Here is a 21,493-nt window from a genome sequence, read left to right as displayed (position 1 = left end):
TTTTACACAAGCTAAACACTTTGAAATCTGAGTTTAAGGACGCATATGACAACCAGGAAGGAAGCAGGCTGCCAAAGCAGCCTTGCTTAAAAAAAAAAAATGCAACAGAAGGAGGAAGTATATAAAAAGCTATCAAGATCAGAGTGTTTAATAACATGCACACAGTCCATAATATTATTTTTTAAAAAGTATTTATTGACCTAAAACACAAAATTACTACAAATATCAATTTGAATTAAAAAGCAATACATGACAAAATTTATGCCATGATTATGTACAACCATTGCCATGAAATGCTCAACCTAGTTCTCAACATGCCATGTCTGGGGATTTGGCAACAGGGAGAACCAGTACAGCACTGGACCGAGTCAAGGAAGCTGCCTGGTCCTGTCCACCTATAAAGCAGGGATGCACAAGAGTAAGCCTCACTCCCTGTGGGGTCCCCTTCATCCCAAAGAGTCTACAGCAAAATCTGAATTTAGTGGAGGAGGATTGGCCTGTTGACCCACCCTCTCTCTTTCCTATCTCCTCTACTTAGCTACACTTCATATATATGCTATCCTTAAAGCAGTGAAAACAAATGCCAGGAAAATTGAGCTTTGCTGCATTCATATGGTCAAGCTGCTCAACGACAGTTAACAAGACATGAAGAGGCTACACATTGACATGGATCAATCGCAAAGACAGGGGTGCGAAGAAAGCAAGTAGCGGAGCTGTACAGTTGGGAGGGTGGTTCGAATGTGACATATGTGAAGGTGGCATTAGGGCTGGTCATACCATCTGTCAGCTACAAATTATTTAGGGAGATCTATAATAAAAATGTAGCCCTTTAAGGAGCTCACAGCTTTCAGAAAAATGTTCATCTGTGGAGAAAGGGAAGATGTATGAGCAAAGAGGAATGAAAAGGGGGTCTGAACTGGGACTGGATTTCTATTGAAAAAACAATCAATGCACCCCAAAATAATTATTGACCTTCACTGGTGCAGGAGTGAGCCTTCTCTAGAGATGCTCACCAACCCAGCGATCAGCTTCTCAGCAGAAGCCCTTGTCAGAACCCACACCAAGATTCCCAGAGTTGGTTCTACTCCAGGGTTTCCATGCAGTGACACAGGAAGAAAATCTTGTTCATGCCTTAGTTCAATGTATACCTTTTTATAAACACAAACCTGGACATGCCTCTGCTTAGGTGATAACCACAGTGTCATGCTGCCCATTCCATTGTAGGATGTTAAATTTTCTCTCCTAAGATACAGTGGTCTCTTCCTAGCTCAAACACAATAGTCTTGCTGGGTTGTCTATAGGATGATTGATTTAACTATCCTTTTTTGTCTGAGACTGGGTTGGGGGGATCTCATGGTTTTGGTTTAAATTGAGTTGGTCACACTGGTTCTCTCTAGTTTCCAGAAGACATCAGTTACTACCCACAGTTTTACTACATACTAAGAACAAGAAATGGGCCAAGAAAATGCACCTGTGAGACAGATATTTTTCCCTGTAATCCAAAGCTTTTTAGCAAAAACAATCACTTAAACTTTTATAGAATCTTTCATTGAGAACAAACAGCTTGTTCTAGTTTGCTAATCTTATTTTATCACATCAAGGAACGAGGCAGGCCTTCCCCTCTGTAGTCCTCAGACAACTGTCAGGATGCTTCCCCCTGCATACTGTGTGACTGATTCATTCATTAGCCACACTTTGGTTCCCTTGAAATTAAAAAAAAAGAAAAAAAAAAAAGGTAGTTGAGTATAACAATGAGAAAGGGGGTAAATGGCCTGAGCCAACAGAATTTTCCAGAAAATGTAACTCCCATGTTAAAGTATGTTAATATTTAGAAAGAGAAAGAAAAGAATTCCCAACAGCAATTGGAATCAAGCATCTAGTTGGAGAATTAAGAAATCTTCATTTAGCCTTTAGGATAATATACCCCAAATACTTTGCATCTATAAGATGTATAAAATTACCACAGTTCACAAGAAGTACAATCTGCTGTCCAGACATATTTATTCTGACTGGCTGATAAAATACCTTACACTGTACTGACTACACCGTGGTGGAATTCTACAACAATGCCTCAGAGAAGAATGAGGTAAACCTGTACTGTCAGGTTAAAAGCACTGCCTAAAAGTGGGTGCAAGAGGACTCCATGAGTTGTTTTAAGTTTACATGTATGTGTGTACACACACACACACACACACACACACATATATAAAAGTGAAATGTGTGGAAAGAGTACATCAAACTCTTCCTTCAGATACATCTAGGGAGGCGTATTTGTCCTGTTATACTGTTTACATCTTCTGTAGTTAACATAAATTAATTCATCATTAAAAACTTATCTTAAAAAAGAAAACAAAACAAATGACATTCCAATGATTTGCAGTTTACTAAATTGGATAAATGCTATCACTTCTCTGATGCAAGGGCTACATACAGTTTGTTGGGTAAACTATGAAGTAAAGGTTAGAATAAGAGTGGCATCTGTTTGAGAACTATCGAGTCTTCTGCTGAGCCGGAAAACAGTAACAATTATTTTATAGAATGACAAAAAATATCAGATGCTGGCTTTTATCTGTATTTTTCCAAACAAACAATTAAATGATTAGGTTTAATTTAAGCAAGTGTAGATCTTAGTGATTTTATAAGAAAACAAAACAAAAATGTATTTGAAAATGCCCAGTAATGTTAAGGCCCTGTCAAACCACTGTTGGCATGAGGAAGCATGTAATATACAAAATAAGCAAAATACAGTCTACTGAATCTGCAGTTATGCAATCTGTGAAATCCTGTCATCATTCTTCCTAACAGAGTTCATCAAACAGAGTTTGAAAAGCACTGGCTCCTTCTCTTTAGTGTTGTCATGGATAGCTCACTGATCACCAAACAAAACAAATAGGATAAGAAGGGAAATGTCACCGAGTTTCAAAAATGTATTTTTAGTCCTTGGATTGTTGATCTGTCTTTAAGCAATAATTTCTATAACGTAAGGCAAAAAGAGAAACAAACAAAAAAAAATCTTAATCCTTACTACACTGTAAAACAGATGAAAACAGAGTACACAAGTTGGATCTGACTCTAAAGCTTTGCAAGGAAAACAAAAGCAAAAATAAACACATGGGACTACGTCAAACTAAAAAGCTTCTGCACAGTGAAGAAAACCACGATGAAAACAAAAAGGCAGCGTACTAAATAGGAGAAGATATTTGAAAATCATATATCTGACAAGGGGTTAATAGCCAAAATAGATAAAGAATTCATACAACACATCAATATAAAAATAAGCAACCTGATTTTTAAAATGGGCAGATTATCTAAATAGGTGTTTTTCTAAAGGAGACATACAGATAACCAATAGGCACATGAAAAAATGTTTGTTAATAATTATTAGAGAAATATAAATCAATACCACAATGAGATATCACTTCACATCTATTAGTATGGCTATCATCAAGAAGACAATATGTGTTGGAGAGGATGTGGACAAAAGGGAAGCTTCGTACAACCATTGGTGGGAATATAAATTGGTGCAGCCACTAAGGAAAACAGTATGAAGATTCCTCAAAAAAATTAAGAATAGCACTACCAGTCCTGGGCAGTGGCTCAATGGATAGAGTGACACCCCAAAGTGCCAAGGTCACCATCTCGATCAGGGGTTGCCGATCTGGGGGGCTGCTCACTTGATCCCAAGGGCACTGGTTGGAGCTCTGGCCAGGGATATATGAGAAGCAATCAATGACACAACTAAATGGAACAGAAAGTTGATGCTCCTTTTTCTCTCTTTTTCTCTCCTGTTTCCTTTCTTTCCCTCAAGAAAACAAAAACAAACAAGTAAACAAAAAGAATAGAACTACCATACAATCTAGCAATTTCACTTCTGGATATTTATCTGAAGAATACAAAAACATTGATTTGGAAAGACACATGCATCTTTATGTTCCCTGAAGCATTATTTACAACAGCAAAGAAAAGGAAACAACCTAAGTGTCCATCAGAGGGTGAATGGATAAAGAAGATGTGGTACATGTAACAAGAGAATATTATCAGCCATTTTAAAAAAAAAGATGAGATCTTGTCATTCATGACAATACAATGAACCTTGAGGGTATACGTTAAATGAAATAAGTCAAAGAAAACTATCACTTCATCCATATGTAGGCTCTAAAAACAAAAGAAACAACCAAACAAGCAAAAACAAACATAAAACAAACTCATAGATCAGAGAACACGTTGGTGATTAGCAGAAAGGAAAGGGATGGAGGGAGAGCACAGAATGGGTGAAGGGGTAAAACATGGCAGCTAAATTTTGGGGGGTGACCAATCACTGCGTAGTGCATTAAAGATGCTGAACTAAAATGTTGTACACCTAAAACTAACATAATATTATGTATCCAGTTTTATATGGATTAAAAAAAAAGTGATATTCAAGGGTAGCCCTAATGCTTTTTTGCTCAAGAAAATAGCAACAGAGTCTACCAACTGGCTCCCAGAGGCATGCAAAAAAAAAAAAAAAAAAAAAAAATGGCAATCATTTCAGTGAAAGGCAGGGCTTGGGAGTTACACCCTGGGGTGAGACCCAGGCCAAGTGGGGAGATAAGCCACCCAAACCTGGAGGCACCATGGCCCAACCTCAGCCAAAGATTCTGTTTCCTTCTATAAACAAACATTTTCAACCACAGCAACATCTCCTACATGCGTTAATAACCCATTTCTTTTGTGGGCAGAGTAGCCTCAAATTTAGATTTTACTTCCCTGAGAAATAGTACAATACTTCAGTGCTTTCATCACTCGAGTTAGTTGTCAATCCTGAATTATAAATTGTTCTCAGTTTTCAAGCAAGAAATAATCCACATCAAATAAAAAAGCATTTCGGTAAATGTAAACACACTCTTTGGTTACTTTTCACAGCTTGTATCAATGATGGCTAATCTAGAAGACCCTGAAGACCATGCTTCCTTTTGAAATAAGCTCATCTGTCAAGAAGATGGAGCTGATAGTTTGTACAGAGATTCTTGCTAAGATTCTTCTCAAGTGTTGAACGGAAACTCCAATTCCCAGCTTTCTCAAAAGGAAAAGAGGAGGTTCAATCAGTAGTTCTTGTGAAAGTCAGGTATGTACAATGAAAGAAAATCATTTGACGTTTTTCATTCTTGAATGGAGGAATGGCGAATAGATCTGTGATACTCCTCTGGGCTGCTAATGTGTTCAGGTAAATCATAGCCCCTTAGGACATGTCCACTGTTTTGTTGAGCAAAATAATATAGTTGTCTGGCTAGTAGTGGTTCGACCTTTAATAAGAGATTTTAAGAAGACGTTACTAAGATACATATTTTTTTAGCACCCTGTAATTTGCTTATCATTAAATAATTGGATATATGGACAGGTATAGTAAAGTTAAGTATAAAGTTAGGTACTATCACACATCAAATATTTTATACTTGGAGACTTCTAAAGAACTAATTTCTATAGTTCTTCCATACATCAATTTCTAAACAGAATCTACTTAATTCTGGGTTTCAACTGAAGTTAAACATGGTACTACTTTTAAATCATCTGTCACTAGAAATTTACATTTAATTGAGACTGAAACAGATCAGGTAAAATGACCAAAATGAAAGGGAATTTGAGGTAGTAGTTAGTGTACTTTAGGCCAATAAATTTATTTTTTTAAACAATTTATGATTCCAGGATGACCTAGGTAATCTGTATGTTTCCAAACAAGAGAGAAAAGAAAAAGAAGCAAAATCAACAACAAAACTGCTATTATGGGAAAATAAAATTTAATTGATCCCAAATTCATCTACTTTGGTTGATATTTTTCATCACAAAAATAGTCAAATTCCAGCTTTTCCTGAATTTGCATTTAAGAAAACAAAATGCTTTCAATCAAATGTGTATTAAATTGAGCCCTGGTGTCCTTTGATATACAGCAATTTAAGCATAACTCACAAAATACCTGAAATAAATTAAATCCATAATAAAAGGAATCCGAACCAGTGTGTATGCACACACTTATTTTCCCTTTCCATGCCTTGCCTGGGGTGCCCATCCCCGCCTAGGTTACAGGAAAGCTAGCGCATCCAAAACCTTTAAAATCAGAATACTGGTAGAGTGTATCATCAACTTCTTGCATGTTAATTATCAATGCTAAGTTTACTTAGCCATTTAATAATCCCATTTGTTAACAAAATTATATCAATAATTATATCAATCATTGGAGAGGCTTCGTGAGAAAAGTCTGAAGTCTACTGGATTATGTTTTGTTTATTGGTTGGCTAGTTTTTGATTTTATAATCAATAAGGGGGACCAAATGTTCAAAATCAGATAGCGTTTTATTTCAGTTTTCAATAAGAAACATTATCATAACTGTAATATGACCTGAAATTTTATATTGCTGGGTATAATTTTTTACCTTTGCTGCTCATTATCTGGGCTCATTAATAACTCTTGAAGATATGTAGTTTTCAAATTCAAAAGTCATAAGTATCCAGAACTCTTTTTTTGTGTGTGGCAAATTAATGCTAAATGCTTTCTATATAAACCTTTTCTTCTTTCCTTTTTATGAAAAAAAAAAGTCTACTTGCCACAGTTGAACCTATCTTAAATTCTGCTACAGAATATTACAGTGATCTGATCTACTTGAGTTCTTTTAAAGATTTAACCTCCTCCAAATAATAAATGGCTTTTGGTTTCCAATACTAGAATTCTTTAAAACCAGAAATAAAAAATGTTTTGGAAAATATCTGAATGACTTACAAAATATGCAAGTCAAGTTTCCCATTTTGGGAAAAGCTTCTCCATCAAGTAAAAATCAGACATTTTAAAAGCAATATTAAATATGGAAAATTTTAAAGAGCAACTTTTCACATCAGTCTTTTTATATCCTTATAAAATACTAATATGACCATTTCTTTGGAAAATAAAAAAGATGGGACAGATGAAGTCCGTGGTTGGAGGTCACCTCCCATTTCTGATGAGACTAATTCTAGGGCTGAGAGCAGGGTGAGGCTCTCTGGGCTCACTCGGTCACAATTCCTCCCTCATCGTTTTCCCAGGTCACTTGACTTTTACTTTTGATTTGAGACTCCTCTGAATGGAACCCTGCCCTGAAGAAGAACAGGGAAACAATCATTTGAATGTGAGGAAATACTCACGTGAGCAGTAATGAGTTTTCTTTGCCTCTGGGGATCTGGAAACTCTTCTCCAAAGCACAGAGTTACCTGGAATCTTGGCAGGGGACGGCCATGGTGAGCAAATGCTTGCAACTCTGGAGACACCACACATAGAAGAAGAAAAAGGAAAAACAAAACAAAACAAAACAATATATATATACATATATATATATATATATGCTCAGAAACCCTCATCACTGAGCACAACAGGTTAAAGCAGGAAACAAAAGCTCTATGTTGATTCTGAAGACTGCAGTAGGAATGAGTACTCTTTATTTCTCTAAGTGGGGTCCTTACCCTTTAGACCCCAAATGTAAAATTGCATGTACATGCTGTTATGTGTGCTTTTCTTGAAAGGGCTCCAGGTTTCACCTGATCTTTTTTTTTTTCAGGTGAGAGGAGGGGAGATAGTGAGGCAGACTCCTGCATGCACCGCAACTGGGACCTACCTGGCAACCCGATCTGAGACCAGTGCTTGAGTACTGAGTTATTTTTAGCACCTGAGGCTGATATGCTCCAACTGGAGCTATCTTCACTGCCTAGAGTCACTCTCAAACCAATTGAGCCACTGACTGTGGGAAGAGGGACAGGAAGGAAGGGTGGAGAAGCAGATGGTTGTTTCTCCTGTGTGCCCTGACTGGGAATTGAACCCAGGACATTCGTACACTGGGCCAACGCTCTATCCACTGAGCCACAGGCCAGGGCCTCACTTGATTTTTCAAGGGGAATATGCTTTGCAGATTAAGAACCATACTTTGCAGTATTTGAACCACGAGGATGCAAAAGATAGCAGAAAGGAGTGAAGGAGAAAGAAAAAGGAAAAGAAATGTACTCGTGTTGAAGCAAAAGAATACTATACACAAAAAAGAAATTTTCTTTTTAAAAAATCAGAATTTTCTGACTTGTCCCTGGATTTACTTAAAAACCACATCTCAGCCCTTTTAACCTAATATTTGTTACCCAGGCCCTCTCTGGAACTTAGGCACCACAGAAAATGCTTGACGTTATCTTGGAGACTGAGTGCCAGTTCTGAGCAGCTGCATCCCATGTGGCACTAGGCCTAAACTGGGTGACTTTGAATGAACTTTTCGTCTGTCTTCTGGGACAGATGATGATTTGAGATGAGAAGTGTAGTGATGAATCTCACTTTTGTGGATTTGTAGATCCTGAAGCCACAACCCTTACGCTAAGCATGAAAAACAGAGAATGGAACACTGTTGGAAAGATGTGTTCAACCCCTGACGTTGATGCATATCCTCACCCATATTCAGGATAACTTTTTCTTAAAAAATTTTCTCCATTGACTTGAGAAAGAAAGAGAAAGGTGGGGAGAAGAAAGAGAGAAGGAAGGAAGAGAGAGAGAGAGAGAGTAAGGGAGAGAGAGAGAGAGAGAGAAGCATCAACTTGTTCCACTTTTTAGTTGTACTCTCATTGGTTCCTTCTCATATGCACTCTGACCAGGGATCAAACCCACAACCTTGGTGCTCCGGGATGATGCTCTATCCACTACCCAGCCAGGACCTAAAGATAATCTTATGCCTCTAGCTGCTCCTATTCTTTCCACTAGACGTAAATGTCATGTCCGCAAAAGAAACATGCTTACACAGTCTCTGTTACAACTTCTGTAGAACAGCATCTGGTTGCATCTTTGTCAGATCCTTGGGCTTTGTCTTTGGGGGCTGTCCCTAGTAGTCTGCAAATCTTGAATGGGTAGATATCAAATATTTCTACTGTTCTCTTCAACTAAAGAGAAGTTTCTAGCTAACTCACTGGACTATTTGACTTCCTTTTTTTTCCCCAGAATTCAAATCAAACCTAACCAATTTAGTCAGAATGTGTAAGAAGCATTTACACTATGGAGGTTGGAGGCTACACTTACAGAAGCTAATCAGAATGGTGAGTTGGTACAATTCTCTGAAAAAGTCATGCTTCAAGTGCTTGGTAACATGAGAATGCTCTGTGATTATGCAGAAGCTCATCTACACAACTTGTTTTTAGGTTTACAGATGCCTTCTGGCACCTCAGTGAACACTTCAAGAAAACAGTTTGCTATGAACAAAAAGTATGGCTCTTGGTAACAGAAGAAATGGAAAAGAAAAATAAAACAATGACTGCTCACAGATAAACACTAAATTCGAGGCAAGTGACTTTGCAGTCTGAGTGCACTAACAGCTGGCATATCATGCTGGCTTGCTTCTTGCCTGTATCACACACAGTTCGTTGTGGCTCAAAGAGAAACTTATAGCCTCATTAGAATAATAAGAATCTACCTTCCTTAAAACATGCATGGTGAGAGAAACTCAGAGAAACAAGTGCCTTTTGTCTGGGGTGCCTTAACTACAGCCCCCATCAGTGGTGGATTCTGGATCCAAAGATACCAAGTTACACAATCTTTGAGAAAATGCAAACCCAGTGGGCTCTTTCAGAACCCACCACAGAACAGAAGGTACAGACAGAACCCCCCTCAGTGGCTTATGACCACCACACTGGGCCCCAGGACTGACAAAACAGTCATAACACTGGCTTGGAGGCAATTCTACAGCTCCGTTAAGGAGGGGCTTTCAGATACATGTGACTTTCTCACCCATCGCGCGGACCCAGGGGACCAGTGACTCAGTTTTCCCTCTTCCTCTCGTCACACCTCTGTGGGAGGGTTAATCATCTACAGATATATTTGCTTGGGGGCACCAAAAGAGAATTTTAATGAGCCTAAGCGAATTTGAGCCACTTGAACCCAAAAGGCTGAGCAAATGTCATGGTGCCAGAAGACAGAGATGCTTCACATTTTTATTTCAAATAAATTGAATTTAAGATGCACATTTAGGGAAAGTAGAAGCACAGGGAAACCCAAAGACATAGGGTGTTTCTGAAGGGGATGCTTTTAAACGAATGGGTTAAGGATAAGGTCAAGACAGAACTGGCAGTTAGCTGGCACATTGGAACGGCTTTCTGCCTCCACAAGAGGCAGCATTAATACAGATTGCTAAACGAGCTCTCTGGATGAAGCTTCATCAATAATGTAGCAGGAGTTTCACAAGAGCCAGCCCAGGGCTAATTTAATTATCATAAAATCAAAGCTAGGAAACAAACCTTACTGGTTCTGGAAAATATGATTTGAAACACGCATGTCATAGAGATAGCTCAAAGACTTCTCATAACTGCCCCTTTGCAAAATCAGTTCAACACACTCCATCTGTGGTCCCACCTGCTGAAGGGCATCTATCCACTTAAGGATGACACATCTCATAACCAAGAGTGTTAACAATATAATTCTAATGGTTACACTTTCCCTAAGAACCTTAAAAGAGCTGAAACATCAACAGGTACGCTTGCTGAGATCATACTGCCAATAAAATGTGAACCTTATTACTAGGTGATTATTTGTTGAATTCCATAATTTCAAGTCATGAGCCTGCACCATTAGCCAGGAGCAATCTCTCCCCTCTTCACACCTTCTGCTGCTGGAGAGCAGCAGGTGGTAAAAGGAGAGGTGAAATGTGAACCAAACAAGAAACCTATGTTGGAATCAGGCTCAGCAAGCTCAGGGGTTAACAGAAGAAAGACCTCTGTCAGGACCAGAGTGACCAGCTGTTTTTGACAGTTGTGGCAAACAGGCCATCACCACCTTTGTATTCCCTAAGACTCACAGGTATGAAACTCTCCATTCTAACTGATAATTAGGTGCATTACCTGATAAAAACTGCTGTGTGTCAAAGAGCTTGCAGGTCTGGTCTCTCTCCAGTTTGTTGGGCCGGTCACTGCACAGTGCCAAGGGTCCATCCCAGTAGATCCTGCTCTGGCACAGTCTTTTGGCATAAAGGCCATCAGGGGCCATCCAGAGGACCACACCCCTTTCTAGGTGGCTCAGCAGTTTCTCAATGTTTTTCCTCTGACCATTGTCCTCAGGGTAGGGGAAGAGGACCTGGTCCAGGCTGCTGGCATCAAAAGTGTGTCCATGGGAGATACGACAGCCTTCGGGGCTGACTGTGGTCAACTCTTTCACCAGGATCTCCCGGTAATACAGGCAGATGTGGAGCCGGCAGTCTGCAAACACAGAACATCTGGAGTCAGTGCTAAAGGAACAAGAAGTATTGCAGACCCATCAGGATGCCAAATTACCAGCCAGAACAAAGTACTTGTTGGGGCACTGGTGCCAAGATGCTCTGTAGAAAGCAAACTCTTCCAGGATCAAAAAGTCTAGGAAACACTGCATGCTTTTATCTCCCTCCTGGAGATTCACAAACCATGAGAGGTGTTAGAGAAGTCCCACAAGAAATCAATTTGATGATGTCTAACTCAGCATTTTCCAAATTTACGTGACCATGTTTTTTTTTTGGGGGGGGGGCTTAAGGGGAAGGGAGCATATATTTCATTAGTTTTCTGCAAAACAGGTTTGACTTATATTAGAGAGTAATATAAGAACTGTCAAGAACTATCTATATCTTTTCTTTTTGGTGATGATGGTAGTGGTTATGTCTAAAATACTAAGTCATGTATCACTGAACAAAAAAATCATCTTTAAGTATGACAATAAGTTTTGATTTTGGAGAAATTAAACCCTAAGTTTAATTTTTACTAGCAAAAAGAGTATAAGGATGTTTCAGGGGAAAAAAGCAAGTATGTCTACACATCTGAACTTCCCTAAAATATCAATATGATGTCATTAGGTTAAAATATATATGTATTGAAGTTTCAAGAAGGCTAAGCATTAAGGCCTTAATAGTGATGATCTCTGGGTTGGGCGAATGTGATATTTATTATTTTTGCTATTTTGATTTTTAAATTAGTTTTTATACTGTGTAAGTACTAATTGTTTAATATAATTATATAATATATAATTTTCATGGAAAGAGAGGAATCAATGAGAGAAATGTTTTGAGAGTAAAGTCTGCTGAAATCCCATCAGGCTATGTGTTTAAGTTTGAAAATAACTCTAAAAACAGAGCTGTCCAAAAGATTTAACGAAATAAATTCATTTATGAAATTTGGCTGATTTCAGAACCTACTTTAAATTATGACCCACAAACTGAAAGGACCTAACTAGGTTTACAAAGGGCCCCTTAACTGAAATGCAAAAGAGCTTTGTAGGTAGGAAACAGCTACCCTTTGGTAACTGCATGGGATTTTAAAAAGGAATAAAAATTGCAGTTCTCCAATAAATGCACTCAATTAGTTAATCTGTATTATGCATGCCAAAACAGAAACCCACAATAGCCTCTTATTCTTCAATGGCAGGTATTGAAACTGAGCCCAATACTGTCTCAATTCTCTACTGCACTTTCAACTGTTGTAAACACTGGCTGAGAGGGTGCCTTGGATGGCATACCCTAATGAGAGTGGGCACTGGCCATTAAAAATGATTTGCAGGCAGGTTTCATTTCATTTCACCTCATCAGAAATCACAAGGTCACAGTGATAAAAATAGCTGTTGATTTCCTACTCTTCAGGCTCCCACACAAGTTTTGGGTGCTTAAGAAAGGGTTGAGAGTTCCTAAAGACAAACAGAAGACTTTCTGCTTGGAAAATCTCCTCCCCTCCATCACTCAGGAGCATCTAAGAAAAAAGGAAGCAGCCCTTATTCAGAACTCTGGAACCAAAAGGAATGAAACCATGAAGACTCCAGCTCCTCTCAAAGCAAGACAGGTGCCCACAACTCTTGGTTCCTTGAAACCTTGAGAATTTAGTTTATATTTTCTGTCACTGATTTTTGTGTGTGTGTGTGTGTATGGCAGAGACAGAGAGCGGGACAGACAGGGACAGACAGACAGGAAGGAAGAGAGATGAGAAGCATCAATTCTTCGTTGCAGCACCTTAGTTGTTCATTGATTGCTTTCTCATATGTGCCTTGACTAGGGGGGCTTCAGCAGACCGAGTAACCCCTTGCTCAAGCCAGCGACCTTGGGTTCAAGCTGGTGAGCTTTTGCTCCAACCAGAAGAGCCCGTGCTCAAGCTGGCGACCTCAGGGTTTCAAACCTGGGTCCTCCACATCCCAGTCCAATGACACCACCTGTCAAGGCTTCTGTCACTGATTTTTAAGAAGTGGGATGAGGCACAAGAGAATCTGAAGCTTAAGGGTTTCATTTTTAATATAAATACAAATCCCATTTTTAAACAATCCAACATCTAAAAAAATAAATATGCATATACCACACATGCTTAATACACACTGAGATGCCTTCCTTAAAACAGGTAAGATCTCTTGAGGTGCCAGGGACCTTTTAGAAATGAAACTTTAAAAATCAGATCTAATCCATATTTTCTTTTTTGCAGCACATAGCAAAGTTCAGAGAAAGACCACAATACTCAGTCAAATGTGATAAAGGCAAAGCAGCCAAAACAATGTCCCCAAGAAGTTGATGAGGAAGACCTGTTTGTGACTAACTCTGGAAGGATGATCAGCTTCTCAAATGAGAAACCTTGGTGAAAAAAAAAATATATTTTTTCTAAGAATTTATACTACACTGTGAGGATGTTAGTTGAGGAGGAGCCCTAGGTGAAAGAAACTAGAGTGTTTGCCTATTCTTGGAAATTCAGAAAGATGTCAATGGAGAAGTTAACATGACTCACCCAGCACATAAAATTGCATCAAAATTGTAAGCTGGTTTCTCAGTGCTAACTCTTCTAAGGGTGTTCCTCATTCACACAGGTGGAGGGTCAAACGTGTCCACACACATATAGGCACCAGCTGGCAGAAAGCGAGTGCCCACAGGCTATGCTCACCAACTGCCCTCCATAAAATCTGCCCAACAGAGAGGATGAGCGCCTCCAGAGATGCAGGCCTCCTGTGGGTGCCTCTGGAACCCTACGCCACACTCACCTGAGAGGGCCAAGGCTTCGGCAGACCTTATGCTTGGCTCTATGGGGATTCCAGGGGCCTGGGACTCAGGCGGGGCACAAGCATAAAAGGTTCCGGTCACCTGGCAACCTGCATTTGCAAATAAAAGTCAAAGTTTGCCCACACACAGAGAGGCCTCCTCTCCTCTCCCTGAGGGTGGCCACTCAGCTCCTGCAGGGTGGGGGGAGGGGTCTCAGACTAGCCCCCTAGAGCTGACCCCTGGCTCTCCTAACAGAGACAAGCTGAAGTCCCATGGGAAAAACCAAAGTGGGAGGAGTTAGTAGTCTCCATACAGCTTTGGAAGGAAACTTGGAACTCTCCCTCTGTAATTTCCTCCCTCCCTCCCTCCCTTCCTCCTTCCTTCCCTCCTTTCCTTCCTTCCTTTCCTTCCTGTTAGCTAACTCCTTCATCACCACATGATTATCATTTTGTGTGTGTGTGGGTGTGTGTATGTGTGTTGAGAACATTTAAAATCTACCTTCATTACCACTCTGCACATTAGATGTCCAGAATTATTCACCTTATAATTGGGAGTTTGTGCCCTTTGACCAACATCTCTCCATAACTGACAAACAGGAAAACTGAGACTCAGTGAGATGAAACGATTTACCCCGTTCACTCAGCAAGCTCCCAGCAGAACTGTGAGCTCAGGAGTACGTGAGTTCTCATGCCCAAGAGCACAATTCAAACCTTGCACTTTTATTTAATGTCATCCAATGCTTTAAAATAAGTCTGCCTATTCTATCATTTTGCAATTCTAAGCATTGTCTCTTTATTAAAATTATTAGTTCAACAGAGCCTGATTGGCTTGGACATGGGTCTGAATTTCAGAAACCACTTTAATGTTAGCTAATTCCTTCACTATGATATAAAAAAAAACTCTACTGCAAATCATCTTGAAAAGCTAATAAAACTGAATTATTCTGGGTGTTTTGTTTTGTTTTTTAGTAAACATGTTACTCAATACAAATCATAAAGAAGGATGTACTTCAGTACCATAACCCTAACAGTGACGTGAACATGGTTAGAAAAAGGAAAACTGACCAAGTATTCCTAGAACATCCAAAAAAAAAAAAAAAATCTATGTTGCCCCTTCTCAGGATTTTTATTTAAATAACTTACTCAAAAGTACTAAAAAACTTTTGTTTTGCTGTGTTGAATATACAAGTGAAATTTTCTTTTCACTTTAATTAGTGCTTCTGCTGCTGAGAGCTTTCCTCCTGGTGTCTGGGAAACCCCTACATGGAATCACATATGATCCAGAGTATAGGAATTTTGGATCCAAAACCAACACTGCACACCCTATGGAAACTTTTAATGTTTTTTTTTTCAGAGTTGTTGTTTTTTTATTCATTCCCTACTTATTATCACCTGTAATCCAAAGAACTACAATGGGCACACCATTGTTTAAGAAAAATATACTAGCTCAGTAATCTCTTTGTGTCCCATTTTACAGATTGTAGATAGAAATAGATCAGCAAAATTTTGTGACCTTCAGTCAACATTAAGGGACAACCCAGGAGGGATTGTAATGTATGCTAAAATATACCCATTTTTCATTTTTTATTTTTGCTGAAGATTAAAAATAAGGTTTAAGATTATTGACAGTTTTAAGCATAGGCCCCGGCACACCATCGGCCAGGGGTGGGTAGACCTTGGCATCCTTCTTCTGAGGACATTTCCATCCAACAGGAGAGAGAAAACTCTCATTCACTGCATGTAAAGGCTTTCCCAGCAGTTCTGATAAGGGGAAAGAGTTGTGGTCCTGCCCAGAAGGACAGATAAGGGGAAACCAAGGGCCTTCCAGCCAGGTTTGCTCCACTGGGTCAGTAGCAGCCAGAGGAACCAGCCCCAGCACAGTCCTTACCATTTTCACAAGCCGGCCCTTGCCAGTGGTGGCTGCGGGGTCCAAATGTCACAGGACACTGATATGGGATTTCAGGGTGGGGCTGGTCGGGGACATACTCCCTCCAGCTGCGGTCGTGGGGTGGCATCATGTAGTTATGAACCTGCTAAAGAGATGAAAGCAGTCAGATGAGCAAAGAATAGTGTGTTGGCTTTGGGAAAAGGAAGCGGATTCTTATACATCCTCTCAAACTCCTCGGGCACTCTCTTATTTGGCTGGCAGCCAAATCATTTTATCATCTGAAAGATTTTGGCATTAACTAGCCATAAAGAATTAAAAAAAGCACAATGGAGACAGTGTTGTAAAGTAGTGATTTATGTAAAGCTTCATCATATGGTTAAATCTGGCACCAAAAGTTCTGGAAGGAAGTTTGCCTTCTTTTCCCCACCAAAGTGAATGCAACAGAGCTGTAATTCACATAAGAAAACTCTAAAGAGATCAGCTGCCCTGTGGTTTCACATGATATAAAGTACCACTTCCAAAATCTTCAGCTTCCACAACAGGTCTGTTTCCCAGAAGATTTCAGAATGGGTGGTAAAAGTCTACATCAACAGGCAGATATCCCCATCACTCCCCTACTTAAAGCCAACACAGATATCCACATGAGGTTGAAAGCAAGACATTCATTCAATGACCAGGGGTTTGGTTTGGCCATTGGACTAAGAGCAAAAACAAAGTTAAGCTGTTTTTGTTTGTGTATTTTTCCTAGCATTTCCTTCTAGAAACCTTGCACCCTCCACCATACCTGAGCTGGGAGTGAGGTGTAAGGAGTCGTCATTGTGTAGGGATGGCTCATGGTCATCTGCGGGTCCTCTAGGGTGAGCTGCTTTGCTCCTATATATGGTTTTGCAAAAGGGAAATGGCCCAGTGTGAAAAAATGAACTGACATATCTAAACATCAAATCTCAGAAAAAATATTTGAGGAGTTAATTCCTTGAATGCATAACAGTGTTAACAAATAAGACATTTTCCAGAAATTCCCTTGGATAATTATTTATTCATTTCATTAAACTGATTTCTATAAGGTCCTGCTGTATGTGAATGCACTTTGTAACAGAAAGGGTTCTACCAGAAAAATGTTCTGCAAGTGAGATCACCCATATGGTTTGTTTAAAATGCAGATTTCTGACCCTGGCTGGGTGGCTCAGTGGATAAAGTATCAACTTGGCAGGTGCGAGAGGTCATATATTCGAAACCCAGTCAGGGCACATAGAAGAAGCAATCAAGAAGTACACACCAGATGGAAAAACTAAGTGAAACAATGAGTTGATGCTTCTCTATCTCTCTCTCTTTCCCCTCCCCCTCTCTCTCAAGTCAATGGAAAAATTAAAATGTGCAGATTCTTGAACTCTACTTCGACATACGGGTCAGAATCTTAGAAAGAGGGAATTTGAATTTTAACAAGAAGTCCAGCTGACCACTGTACATTCCAAAAATTGACATTATTATTACTATAAATAGTAGAAGTATATGGATGGATGGATGTTTTCCTTCTACAAAAGGTTATTTGTGAAAGACTAAGAGAAAAGTAAAGCTCTGAACAAGTTTTTCATTTTTCTGTTTGGAAATTTAGCCTATCGAATGAGCTAGAAAACACACGTGTGCACACATGTGCACACATGCAGAGAGAGACTTGGAGTTTGAGAAAGTATCCTACACTAACACCACAAAAATTTCAATTAGTGATCCAGAGAACTTTGACAATGAGTCTGCTGGGCTTGAACATGAGGCAGAAGGCAGGCAAGCTATAAAACAAACAAACAGAAATAGAAAAATGAATTTCGGAATGAAATTTAGAGTGTCAGATTGCCAATATTCTGTGACCCAAGTCCAGGAAGTCCCACCTTTCTTGGCTCCCTCAGGGACGATCCTGTATACTTTGTAGGGGTCTGAGATGTCCAGCTGACTCCTCTCAACCAGTTCCTCAAAGTCATTGCTCTTGTTCAAAGCACATCGTAAACGTGTCTTCCAGGTAGGAGGGTCTGGCTTGTCAATGCCTTCTCGGAATTTTCCTTTAAATAGTGCCCAAGCCTGGGGGAAAGAAAAGAGAAAAAAAAAAAAATTAAAATACAGGTCTTTAAAAAAAAATAAATCTGGGAATTGTATTTCCAAAGAAAAGAATGATGCTTCAGTGCTTCAAATTTACACTGTTGCTCAAAATGTAGGATAGAAACATACCAGGTGTGTCTTCTATGTGCAATACGGTCACCTTGGTCTCTGTCATTGCTGAGCTGAAGACAAGTAGTTTGGACATTCTTTAAATATTTGTAGAATGGTGGGCAAATGTGGAGGACCCTGGAAAAGGACTTGCTCACCCAGTCTCTGAAGCAGGTCTGACTGAAACTGTGAGACAGAGCTGTGGGGTGAGCTGCCATGCATATCTAGGCTGCCTGAAAATCTGAGGTTATCTGAGAGCAAATTCCCTGAGGAAGTCCCCTGCTTGTCCTGCCTACAGGTGGTGAGGCTGGACCCTAAGGCACAGTTCACTGGACAAGCTGCTCAGGGGAAAACAATCGTGATAGGAACCCATACACAGAGTGAGAGAGAAAGACACAGAGAGAGGCCCAAAGCAGAGCTCAAGGAGGGAGAGAGAGAGGAGGAGGAGGAGAAAGAGAAAAATAAAAACCCAAAAAGGTGGGTGTGTGTGTGAGTGGGGGGAGGGGGAAGTGAAGAGAGAGAAAGAGAGACAGAAACTTAGAGAAAAATTTCCAGACAGAGAGCCTTGGAAAGACGGAGACAGACAAACAGGGCTGAGAGACAGACAGTAGGACACATGGACGGAGGAACCCAAAGAGGGCTGGGATGACAGCCACAGGGAGACTGAACCAAAGGGGAAAAAAACTATTCGAAGAGAGACAAATAGCAATAACATAGTGAAACATAGAGACAGTGAGTGAGACAGAAAAACAGACAGAATCCAGCCCATCCACGGCACTCAGAAGGACAAAAAGTGACACGAGTTGGTTAGAGGAGGCAAGGAAGGGTCCAGGGCACAGAAAGAGGTTCTGATAGAAACAAAGAAACCGGCAAAAATGCAATCAAGGACGCTTTGCTAATGTCCTGGCACCGCCACCGACCCTGACAGAACCTCCTTCCAGGGACTTCCCTGCCTCTGGAGCCCTCTGGTTCTCTGGGCACTGCTCATGCCTCACGTTGGGGAACGGGACCAATCAGGATCACTCCCATTTGTGAAATCTCTAGAGAAGTTGAAACTTCTCTCCTCCCGGGGCTTCGGCTCATCGAGCCTTGGTGCTCCTGGGTGGGCCACCTCCCCTGCGGGGACTGCCCAACCTTGCCGGTCCCGTGCGGATAACCTCCCCTCTGAGAATCGCGGGGTGCACTGGACACGGATTGGGCTCCCCGCTGAGTCCATGCCCGGGACCATCCCCCTCTCCCGATCGCGGACTCCCCACGTGCGTGTAACCTTGAAGAGAGCGGCGTCCTCCTCGCGGTTGTAGTCCTGCTTGCCCGCGTGCTTCCAAGGGATGCGGAAGATGCTCTTCTCTTCGTTCTCCCACACCAACCCCGGGTACTTGCCGCTGTCGATCTGGTCTATCAGCCACTGGCGGAGCTTCCCGTTGCCGCAGCTCACAGAGCTCATGCCGAACTCGCCACCTCGGCCGCCACCGCCCTCCAGGTTCATGCCCAGCGCACCGACTGCCGCCCTCTCGCGCCTAGTCTCCGCCTCCTGCACTCGCTCTGCGCTGCTGGGGAGAGGAGAACCGCCCTTAGGTACCGCGGCAGAGCGCTCAGGGTACCATGTCCCAAACTACCCTGGCGATGCCCACGAGGCCGCGGAGTCTCCAAGGCAGCGAGGCGCACGCTACGGAGTTGGTGTCATCAGAGGTCCCCGAGCGAAGACATCTTCTCAGCTGGCTAGAACTTGTCCCCTTGAGGCGCACAGTCCTGCCTCCTCCCGAGAGCGCCCTCAGCAGAGCCTGTCTTCCTACCCCGCTTTCTGGGCTCGGTTCTCTTCCCTCACCCCACCGCCCGGACACACAGCTCTCAACTTCGCGCGCACCCTCAAATACACTCTACACCTTTCTTGGCGCTCCACTGGCACACTAGTAGTTTTCGCTCCTCTTTGTCCATCCCGGAGCTGTTTATTGTAAGTCCATTTTTTCCTCGCTGTCAGTTTACAATTCGCTCACTCCCCATTTCACATTCCCTTGGTGGCCCCTGCGCGCCAATCTTACACGCGGGCTCGCCTGCGGTCGGGGCGTTTCATGTGCTCAGCACCCAGCAACTCGTCTCCAGGCCTCCTCCCTACCAGCACTCCTTGTCCCAAGAACATCCCTGAGCCCTGACCAGGTAGCAAGGATCAATTGGGCCCTAGGGGCAACAAACGGCAACAGGTCGGCCCTTCGCGAGGGACGCAGTCAAATAGCGGGAGATACGTGTGCGTGGAGTGAGTGTCAGCCCCGCCCTGGAGGCCCGCAAAGTAGAGCCGAGGCGAAGAGGGCGCGGGGGAGAGCGAGGGACCCCGGGGCCTGGGGTTGAGGCAGCAGAGCGAAGGCCCCGAGTGGACCAAATTTGGAGCTCCTCTTTCTCCTTCACCACCAGACCGGGAAAGACGCGCCGGGGACCGCGGTGCGTTTGGGACCCTCACTAACGAGCAGAAGAAGGAGCCTCAGAATTAAAGGCTGTCTCCGGGAAAGCCTGCCGCCCTGTGTGGCTGCCTTCGACGGCCCTGTCTTGGCCATTTCCGAGGCCCTGACTTTCTCATTCCCAGCCTGGTCCAACGCGTGCCACCATCCCGCCCCGGCCCGCGCTGGGCAGCCCTGCAGAGTGCTGGGGACACAGGCCAGAGGAGAGCCTGCAGAGATGCTCGGCAGTGCCACGGCGGCCTTCCACAAAGCCCGTACAGAGGCCCTGGGCCCTGAGCACACGGGGTGGGAGTCGCGACCCCCTCCAGCGGAGCGTGCTTTCTCCCAGCTCCGAAGCTGGGGTGCCCTGCGCTGCCCTCGAGGTGGTCCCTGGAACCTCTCTAGCCTATCGCTCCGGGTGCTCTGCGGTGCCAACCTCACATCGACGCTCCTGCCCTGCCCAGGTCTTACCTCGTCCCGGACTTGGAACTGAAGGCAGCGGTGGGTCCCAAGTTCGAGTGGTGAAACTAAGACTCCGAGGTGCGAAAGAGGAACTTTATGAGCTTAAAAGCCGCGCTGGTGGGGGGCGGGGCCCGGGGCGGGGCCAATTGCGCCCAAGAGGAGCTGGGAGGGGGTGCCAGTAGAGAAGAGAGCGGGGCGGGCAGTCCTGGGCCGAGGCGTCTAAGAAGCCCACGTGCGAGGGTCGCTGGTGGCTGGGCCGGGGACTCTGGCGCCCTTGACCACCCGCCTTGCTCAGCTCGCGGTGAGCGCTCCTCCAGTCCGGAGCAGGCGGCCTCGACGACCCTCGCTTGCGGTGGTTTCCTGCGGAGGGCAAGGCATGAAACAGGGGATCTGGCCTCTGCTCCAGGACCTGCGGGAGGCCGGGCGATAACTATTAACAACTAAACTACAGCTATGCGGTTAGGGCGGGAAGTGGAGGGCGGGGGAGGGGGGGGCGGGAATCTGGTGCAAGCGAAGTTCTCTTGTAGAGCATCAAAC

At 42.6% G+C, this 21,493-nt stretch overlaps 1 protein-coding gene across 4 annotated transcripts; it reads right to left on the bottom strand.

Annotated features, from left to right (window-relative positions):
- Positions 1-203: 203 nt before the first annotated feature.
- Positions 204-21,031, bottom strand: IRF4 (interferon regulatory factor 4). Of its 4 annotated transcripts, none has more exons than XM_066376903.1 (9): positions 20,966-21,031; positions 19,333-19,612; positions 17,753-17,939; positions 16,654-16,742; positions 15,870-16,014; positions 13,985-14,092; positions 10,858-11,211; positions 7,150-7,262; positions 204-5,282 (listed from the first exon to the last, which is right to left on the bottom strand). In XM_066376903.1, the coding sequence occupies exons 2-9, from the start codon at positions 19,549-19,551 to the stop codon at positions 5,139-5,141; spliced, it is 1,359 nt and encodes a 452-aa protein (XP_066233000.1). In that variant the 5' UTR covers positions 19,552-19,612; positions 20,966-21,031; the 3' UTR covers positions 204-5,138. The 4 variants fall into 4 exon arrangements, with proteins under 4 accessions (XP_066233000.1, XP_066233003.1, XP_066233001.1 ...); XM_066376906.1 differs by having other exon boundaries at positions 15,870-16,011; XM_066376904.1 differs by having other exon boundaries at positions 19,333-19,615; positions 20,966-21,020.
- Positions 21,032-21,493: the final 462 nt, after the last annotated feature.

This window comes from Saccopteryx leptura, chromosome 3 (genome assembly GCF_036850995.1).
Source record: "Saccopteryx leptura isolate mSacLep1 chromosome 3, mSacLep1_pri_phased_curated, whole genome shotgun sequence".
NCBI lineage: Eukaryota > Metazoa > Chordata > Mammalia > Chiroptera > Emballonuridae > Saccopteryx > Saccopteryx leptura.
The sequence above is the reverse complement of the archived record's forward strand: the minus strand, read 5'-3'. Positions and strand labels throughout refer to the sequence as shown.